This window comes from Helicoverpa zea, chromosome 1 (genome assembly GCF_022581195.2).
Source record: "Helicoverpa zea isolate HzStark_Cry1AcR chromosome 1, ilHelZeax1.1, whole genome shotgun sequence".
In the NCBI taxonomy this organism is placed as follows: domain Eukaryota; kingdom Metazoa; phylum Arthropoda; class Insecta; order Lepidoptera; family Noctuidae; genus Helicoverpa; species Helicoverpa zea.
Window position 1 is genome coordinate 10,933,546 of NC_061452.1, and position 9,783 is coordinate 10,943,328.

General features: G+C 37.3%; 1 protein-coding gene across 1 annotated transcript; it reads right to left on the reverse strand.

Moving 5' to 3' along the window:
- Positions 1 to 277: 277 nt before the first annotated feature.
- On the reverse strand, positions 278 to 9,424 carry LOC124631676 (fork head domain-containing protein FD4-like). Its single transcript, XM_047166195.1, has 3 exons — positions 8,593 to 9,424; positions 2,046 to 2,204; positions 278 to 509 (listed from the first exon to the last, which is right to left on the reverse strand). The coding sequence occupies exon 1, from the start codon at positions 9,379 to 9,381 to the stop codon at positions 8,596 to 8,598; it is 786 nt and encodes a 261-aa protein (XP_047022151.1). The 5' UTR covers positions 9,382 to 9,424; the 3' UTR covers positions 278 to 509; positions 2,046 to 2,204; positions 8,593 to 8,595.
- Between the last annotated feature and the right edge of the window lie 359 nt (positions 9,425 to 9,783).

A 9,783-nucleotide genomic window follows, 5' to 3' on the forward strand; every position in this document is an offset into this window, starting at 1 on the left:
CATCTGTTGAACACTTGTCTAAAAAAAGTGTGGCTGCAAAACGAACCTTATAACCTTATTTCAATGTCATAATCTGACATTCTTTTAGACAAGTGTTCAACAGACGTTTAAATTTGTCCATTGAATTTTTAAGCTGTTGTATAATTGTTATTAAAGATACTCACTGACCCCACAGTCAAACCATTACAACGGTTTTGTGGGGCTTAGCACATAAGATGGCTACCTTTGTGATATACGATAAATAAATAAAAAAAAAACACTCACAAACAATTAACACGTATTTTTCTATATTTTCTTTCACTAATATTTATAGCAATAAATTATAATAATTATATTCGTATAATACCGTTTAGACTGTACATATTTACAAACAGTTCATTCCTAACCTATATCACAGTTTACATTTTAGTATCTACGTAGCAAAAGTAGGGAATCGTTTCTGTTGACTTCGATTTCAAAGTCGACTTCGAACTTCGACTTTCAACTTCTTTGTTCTTACATGCCAATACCTGAAATGAAAAGAAAATTGGCTTTAACTTTTGTCCATATAAAGGAGATGGCCAAATTTTCATAGAAAAAAAACCCAGAATCGACAGCAATGAAATGGTTACCAATAGGTTCTTTATGATAGACCTTTGATGGTGCCAAAAAATCCAGACTGAAATCCATGGGGTATAGGAGCTATTTCATATTATCGCAAAAATAGATTATGTTGAATATATGTTGATTTTAAAGATTATTATCATCATGGGACATAAAAAAGCAAAGTAAACTAACATTATACAAGCCACTAGTAATAACCCCACAGTTTCAGAGTTGGCCTGGTGATTAAAAGGTCTTGTATTTAACCACTCCAGATACGATTAAGCACCGACCTTACCTACTTGGAGAGGTTTCGCAATTCCATGCAACCTTCACAACTGGCTATGAAATGTTTTTGGAGAAATTGTCTTTGAAAATCGCGCCATGTGACATTGTCAAATATAACAAATGACTTAGCAATGTAAAACGGTCCAATCACGAGTCTGCATTCAACTTCTAACGAACATCAAACAGTAAAAGTAAACTTTTTTGTGAACTAAAATCTTGATCGAAAAAACGTTATAAAAAGAGAACCCCATGGTTTTTAGATGATTTGAAATACTTTTTAAAATCCACAAATTATACTGAATCCAATCATACATATGAAGTTCCTGTCGACTCTGGGTGTTTTTTTGGCCATCTCCTTTATTATTAGGAAAAATTGGTTGCGGATTTCAATAACCTAAGGGACCTATCTGTTAATATCCTAGAGAATAAAACATGGTTGATTTGTCTACAAGAAATATAATTTTGACATTAATCCACCATTAGCCCCATATAAATAATATTTAATTAATATCTTCAGTAAAAAAAATAACAAATATGTAATACACATGTATAAAATAATACAAATTTACTGAAATCCGCGATTTGTTATCATTTAGGAAACTATTTTGGCAAGTCCTTGCTAATATATATAATTGAAGCTGTAATTAAATTGCAAAATGATACGCTTGGTAATAAGAACAGTTAGTTTTAACGAGAGCAATAAATGTAAAATTAAATTGAAAAAAATAATTTTATAATACCTACTGTACAACTCGTTGAATACGTAGGTATAATTTAAAACTGACTTTTTGCATTTTTTTTACTTAATTTGTATTTGTAATGTTGTAAAGCAGCAGACACTCGTCATAAAATGAGATCAACAGATACAATTAACAAACGGAGAAAAGATTTATTAATTTTCTACTAGCTTAATAAAATTGTTCCTCCTAGGAGCAGCTAGACTTATTTCAGAACTAAACAGAACTAAATCGTAAATTAATCGCCGTAAAATATTTTTCAGTAATATTGGGTTGGAAAGATTTTCTCCGCTCGGAATATGTCGCATTTACCTATACGCTTGGTTTTGCGGTAAAAATATGTTAAGGTCAAAATGTTGACTATATAGACGATAATACCACCATTATTATGAACATAATTTGTCCGAAATAAAGCTTATTTTATTTACATAGACTCACCTCATTGTCATCACAAGTGTATCAGCGGTCCGTGTCGTAAGCCCACTGAATCCCAGTCACTATTCATCTAACTAATTAACTTGCATACATGAACTGTCTCTAGACATTTTCTTACAACTAGAGCTAATTCTGAGATCTGTCTATACACGACTGCGACATCTGTGGACAAAGAAAATTCACATTAGTACGAGTATACTTATAACTTCGTTCTTAAATAAGACTAACCGTTTGCCCGCGGTTTCATACGCGTCCCGTGGAAACTACTGCCCGTAACGGAATAAAGATAGCTTATGTTCCCCGGGAAGAGTGTAGCTTTCCTACCGTGAAAGAATTTTTAAAATCGGTCTGGTGGTTTTTGAGTTTATCGATTACAAATAAACGAACATAATTTTTTTCCTCTTCATAATATTACATAGTACTTATAGATAATTCCTGAGAGCTTTTAAACATTTTCTAGTTTGTACTTGAGTCAAGCTGAAAATTAGGTCTTATGCCCGTTTTCACCAACAACCTCTTACCGTTTCCCTATCTAAATGCTACTTTTAATAAGGACCCCTCCCAATTTGACACCTACCTAAATTCATTTTCACCACACTTGTACATGGATCCCTTAAGTAAGTGACAGATTACTAGTTCTACAAACGATAATGCAAAGTCGATATTTTATCGATAAAATGATTTTTCTGTACTTATTAAGAAACAAACGTCTATCCAGTATATATTACTAAAGCCTGTGAGTTTTTTTTCTTGTGATGTTATTTTAATTTAACTTAAACTACATTACGCTATGTTTTTTGCAATAAAACAGTAAAGAGGTTTTCTATAGGTGAATTTTTACCTATGTCATTCGCGCGTTTGTCAAATTGACTGATGTGTATGTGTACATAGAGTGAGGTTAATTTTGGGTTTATTATTGTTGAATAGATAAGTTTATTTTGGCAGAGAAGAGAAAACGAGGATAAACCTTTCTTACAGAAGAAAAAGACAAGCTAGTGAAATTGCTAACGTCTCATAGAGACACAATATTAAACAAAAAACGGATGGGACCACGAATGAAGCCAAAAACAAAGCTTGGATCCAGTCACAAAAATAGTTTTAATGCGATAGGAACCGTTTACAGGTAAATGTGAATAAATCTGTGTATAATAATATAGTGTATTAAGATATTGCCGTTCAACTGTGTTCCTTGTTTTACTGTGGGCTTCATTGTATTTTTGTTCTCCATGAGTTGATGGATTTAAGTATGGGGTTAAAATTATAGATTTATTATATTTATTTAGTTGCAGGTGGTGCGAGAAATTGGAAAGACGTGTAAAAACATGCTGCGCCCAGCCCACCCCAAATTGAATTGGTGCAGGAGGATGATGATAATGTTTGGTACATCATATGAGGACTATAATATTAAAATATTTGTTTACTATCTTTGTTTTAATTTACATAATTTATTATGTTCAATGTTAGCCTACTTCTTACCTCCAGAGGGTATCCCTATCACCTAGGAGATAGTCTCCTCCATATTCACCATTTTCGAATCATTGGTATCTACTGCAGTTTTGGTATTTAAGGCCTATTCAAACCTGAGCGATATTCGCTGCCGCTGTGGGTAGAGGTAGATACCGCGCGGGTTTCGTTCAGGTATTTAGTATCAAGTATAGTTACCGGCACGGATATTGAGCGCTCGGCGAAAGAATGGGGATCGCTTTGCGCACTGGCTTCTGCGCAGGTGAAGGTCAGGGCTCAATATCCGTGCCGATAACTATACCGCGGCTAGAGCGACCTGAGCGATATTTACTGCCGCTGTGGGTAGAAGTACATACCGCGCGGCAGCAGCGGCATACATCCCGAACATCAACAGTAATATTATCGCATACCCACTGGGTTTTCTCTGTCGCAGGTGGTAGCGAATACCGCTTAAGTCTGAACAGTCATATTACCGCGCTTACGTGGTCTTCTAATGAATATTATTTTACATATCCACAACCTCCACAGCTTCTAAACTTTCTAAAAGTTTACGTTTCATTTCACTATCAATCGCCAGAAACGGTTCAAAATATGTTTGTATTCTGTCATGATAATGATAGGAGTTGTTTAAGCAGGCATCAATCGGGCTCCCAGGTTTAAGTGAAATTTTAAGGTTATAATTGACACCTAGGCTTTGGTGAAAATGAAATTCTTATTAAGTGTTCCGTAAATGCTCCCTAAATTTAGGTATTCGTTGGTGAAAACGGGCATAAGATACCTTTCTCAACACACACATGTACAGCGAACAGTAAGGCATTCATCAAATTTTATATTTCCAAATAAAGTCTTTATTTCTAGCTGAGAAAAGGCTTGCAATATTTCAAGTTTACAGTATCTATTGAAGACACTTGTAATAGGAGTTAACTCAACAATATAAAGTTCAGATAAAAGCGTCATTCAGCCAAGTGTCTACATACATGTAACTTATGGACTATTTCACTGAAGTAATGACATGCTTCCAAAATATGTTTTATTGGGAATTGTGTACTAGTGAAATTACTATCTTAATACAAGTACATAAAATATAATAAAATAAATAAATGTTTTTATGTTTAATCGGCATGTGTTGTGTAGAAATAACTTTGTTGTGGTATTTAGCATGAGAAAGCGGCCGCGCGCATTGTGCTCTGAGCTTTGACGGCGCGCCGGTTCATTTATAGTTTTCTTACTATTCAGAAACGCACAAAGTCATCAAACGTTGGTGGTCAGTGTCTGCCGCGTCATTGTTTAATGATACCACTATATGTTTGTACCTATGTATAATTAAATTATAAAATATATATACATACATATAAACTATAGTAACACTGATTATTTTATTAATTTTACTCACGATAGGTTTGATTTATCATGTTGTTAGTAAACGTTTGCAATAAAAGAATAACTAAAATAACAATGCTTTTAAAAATATTTGAAAAAGGGGTATTTAAAGGGGAATTTGACCACATCAGATTTTTTGTAGTAGCACTAAGTTAATTTTTACTTTTATATTATTTATAGGAGAGAAACTCCTAAACTATCACCTATGTTACAAATTAATTGTCTATTCCTCAAATATAGCAAAAATTTTAAATCTCAGGCCTAAGTTTTGTGTTAAACCTCAATTTTTCGTTGCTTAAGTTGTTTTATATTTCTGATTTAAAAGGTAAAGGAAGAAAATCGCTGATCTGGCGGCAACACACATATATTATAACTATTTTCCTCATTCTCAATATTTTGCCTGCATTAACGAACCGAAAAGGCAGAAATGAATCGACCAATGGCAATTGCCGAACCTGCAAGCTAGGTAAACAATTAGTAGATACTTATTATTAATTCATTGGAATTGGTGACACAATGCCTATGTTTTAACATGTAGCGCCCGCCTATCTGATTATAGGTATCACAATAAACTTCTGTAACCGGTCACCAGACTAAAATCCCGTAACAATCATCAACCGAGAACTAAATCTGCTTTCCGAGACGCGGAAGGATCTATGAATTCAGCGCTTTACCTAACACCATTGGCTTTTTGTAACTACGCGTGAAAAGCAAGAAAAGCAAGCTGAAAGGCGCGACACTTTTTGAGGGGCCAAAATATACCGCTTGGTTTTAAACGTCATCTTTCGCGTTTCGTATCTTTCGTTGAGTAGTCCTCTAAATAATATATAAATAAATACTAAATAAGCATAATAAATAATACGTAGGTAGGTATATTATATACAAGCCCTCAAAACAACGCCTGAAAAAGACCTTTAAGCTATGACTTTGCTTTGTTACCAACACCTGTAAATACCTTGACGAGCAAATATACATACATAGGTATTTTGAGTTTAAGTTTGTTTGCTGTCGTCATACGTCTGTACGAATCGAGCAATGACGCTCGGAAAACCCGTGCGGAGAATCCGCTGGAATGAAAATGCTGGATAGTCACCCAGCCGTATCGTAGTTTAGTTACCTATTTGGGCAATATTTTGTTATTATGTTAATTAAGTATATTATGATTCATTGTTCTAATTTAAGCATATCTACGGTGTATTTTCAGGAATTCACGCAATCACTTGAGAGTTGGTATTATTATGAAATGTGTACCGCTTAGCATGAATAAATAATTTATGTTTCACAATTACTTAGCTATAACTCCCTCAACCTCTATAAAAAGAATGAACGCGAATTAGAAAAATTGAAGTAATTAGTCATTAAATAATTAAAAATTATAATTACCGTTGCATTATTTCTCATTAAAATAACGAGTTTAGAAAAACTTAATAACTCCTTTAAGAATGTACCTAATGTTTCTTTTTTTATTCAGTTGCTGATTAAGACAATTAAGAAGGTTCTGTAATAATTGTTCTCTTTATGAACAACTTTAAACGGCCTATTTTTATAACTAAGTATAGAGTTTTTGTTTCATGTTTATTTATAGATTCTCTTACATTGCTAGGCCCGCTGTTTCTCGCGTTCTTAACTAATGAAATTGTTATATAAAAATCTCTCACAAAAATGCATGATAAGTGCTACACTACTTATTATTATAAGCGTGTATATGTGAAGCCTTATGAGCTTCGCTGTATCTGTTATCTATTAAATTTATTTATAGCTGAAAAGTTGATGAACATGTTAATCTCAGAAATTCCGAACCAATTTGAAAAATGCTGTCAGTTTTAGATAATCCATTTATCATTTTGTTGTAATATACATACTTAGGAATATTTTGGCCATTTTTTTGGTGAGTATTTGCTGCTGTCGTAGATAAAACCTTACTAATATTATAAAGAGGAAATATTTTGTTTGTTTAAAGGCTCAGATATTAAGCTACCGATTTGAAAAAATCTGTCACAGATGGAAAGCTACAATTTTAAACGGGTACGGAAAGAGGTTTCCCCAAGAGGCGGGAAACAGCTTGTCTATTATAATTATAAATTGTTTTTCCTATATGTATATAAATAAATTATTATGTCGCATAAAATTCTGCATAGACATAAAATACGTGACTTTCATAGGTGCATACTTATACACCTTTTATTTATTTTATGCAAAGAAAGAGAAGGCAGGTGCAAAACATCTCGTTCGGACATAGCTTAGGGTACGTCTACACGGTGCATGTAGCTGGATCGAGTTAACATACGCAAGTGATAACTGACAAGAGCACGCGGGTGGGTATTTTGCTTTGGTACATGCGCGAGTCGCACGTTTTTAAAATGCATGTAGCCTGCGCATGTGCCTAAACATGAGCAAGCTACTTCCACCGTGTAGATGCAGCCTTATTGACTATTCGAACTCACTAACCGGTCCAAGTTTCTTTTAGATATTTCTATGTCTATAAAGTTTCTCTCTTTACTAGTAATTTTATTTCTTTTAAATTAGCCAAGTCCAAGTTGCGATTTCGATTCCAGGTCAGGCAAGTACCAAAGTAACTTTTCTAAGAAAGTGCATATAACTTTCTAAGAGTAGGTATTTTGAATACCACTTGAGCTCATTCCTTGTCTGTATGAGATATCCTACATCCTACAGCATGTATCAATGGGATAGTAAAAGTGACTGATGATGATGATGTCCTCCTAGCCGATTATCGGCTACGACGGCTGTTCTCACGTAAGGAGATTAGCCAACTACGCAGGACATATTATAGCGCACGAGCATTTGCGCAGACACAGGTGCACTCACTATTCCTTAACTCTCATAGCCCGATGGGACGGTAATCCGACACGACCGGAGAGAGATCAGGCGCAGGACCGACATTTACGTGCTCTCCGATGCACGGGAGTATCAATCACCAACTTCCAGGCTCCGGGCTGCTTTGTGAAAGTCTTCTAAAACCCACAAAGCGATTTCGGCCCGACTCGGGAATCGAACCCGAGACCTCGTGCTCAGCAGCCGCACTTGCGACAGCTAGACCAACGAGGCAATCAAAAAAAAAAATGAATCAAAAGTGACTGAAAAAGTATATAGCTAGGTTTTATCAGGTGTTTAAAATATCCTGAATACTTTATTCTGAAAAACCTAAAAGCACTTTGTTGTTAGTTATTGCAATAACATTCTTGCTTAGAAATGCCAACTAGCAAGTCCAACCAGTCCAACCTACATATCATCAACATCATGGTTTTTAGGTATTGCTCTCAGAGCCTCTTCTAATACAGAAATTACCCTTAAACCATGGTGTATCTTTTGAGTAACCCGAGTGGGAATTGTACCCGCGACTATCAGCCTCATTGTTAAATTTATTTTAATTCAAAAGCCATGCTTAGGTATGATTCATCACATAGAGATTAAATAAGATGCAAATACATAAAGTACAATTAAAGCTTATTTTATAATAGTTTAATAACGTGGTCTATAGGTATTTCTTTATCATACTGCTTATATAAGAGAAGAATTCCTGATACCAGAATCCTGCAATTAAGAGCAGCAAAATTGCATGTATTAGGTAGATTGATTAATTGATTATGATCCATTTATCATAAACCATAATTATCAACGTCCATTCGATGAATAAGTATAGATAGATGCTGGGTAGGTATGAGCATAGTAAAGTAATCAAACTTACCATTCATGAATTGAGGGTGTAATGTGAAAATTGACTGGTATCTCGCCACGTCCATAGAGGAGGTAAGCAGGACTGTTGCAAGCCAGCGATGAGCTCTGCGTGATACCTCTGGGCGGCGAGCAGGTACGGTGGCGGCAGCGGCAGCGGGCAGTGCGGCTGCAGCGGCGGCAGCGGTGGCGGCGACGGAGACGAGCGCCGCGGCTCCGGCTCCAGCAGAGCGTCTATCGTGAACGCTCTCCGCGGCCTCGGCCCTAGCGGCAACAGCGCTGTCGTGTCCACTGCCTCCGTAGGCTCCGGACTCGGCCTCGAAATAAACGTCGACGCCGGACTGTACATGCTACTATTAGGCATCGTCGCCGGCGGAGGAGGAGCACCGGCCTGCCGCGCCAAAAACGCTCTATTGAAGCTCGCCAAAGCCGCTAACTCCGCATTCAAACTATCCTTCTCCCCTTTGTGCAGCTTGAACCTCTTACGCCTCCTTAGCAGCGAGCCGTTCTCGAACATGTCGAAGGCCTGCGGGTGCAGCGTCCAGTAGGCGCCCTTGCCGGGCCGGTCCGGGCGGCGCGGCACCTTCACGAAGCAGTCGTTGAAGGAGAGGTTGTGCCGCAGCGAGTTCTGCCAGCGCTGCGTGTTGCGCCGGTAGTACGGGAAGCGGTCCGTGATGAACCGGTAGATCTCCGACAGCGGCAGCATGCGCTCCGGGGAGCTCCAGATCGCCATCGCCGTTAGGGCGATGTAGGAGAAGGGTGGTTTCTGATCACCGTATGACTCTCGTGTCGGCCGAGGCATGTTTTCGCACAATACTGTTCTGTAATGTCTTGTTTGTCACAAACTTGGGCGACACGTCTCTCACAGCGGAGTGGAAGATAAGGACTGGGTGAGTGAGCGAGACTGCGCGCGCGAGGCGGGAGTGGCCGCGCGCCGCGGTGACGCCCTGCCCGCCACCCACCAATCGCGTGCCGGGAACTTTGTTTGTTGTTTTTGTCGGCTCCGGACCCGTTACAGAGGAATTTAAATTGTTATCACGTTTACATTATACAAAATTTATTCGACACCGACAACAGCTTGAGCTTGTTTCGAAATTGCAATGATTAAAGTAGTAGATACTTATTGATGGGTGCGGGAGAGAAAGAGAAAGAAATGATGTCTAGCGCTGATACTTACGGCAGATATATTCGTTCTGAGCTAAAT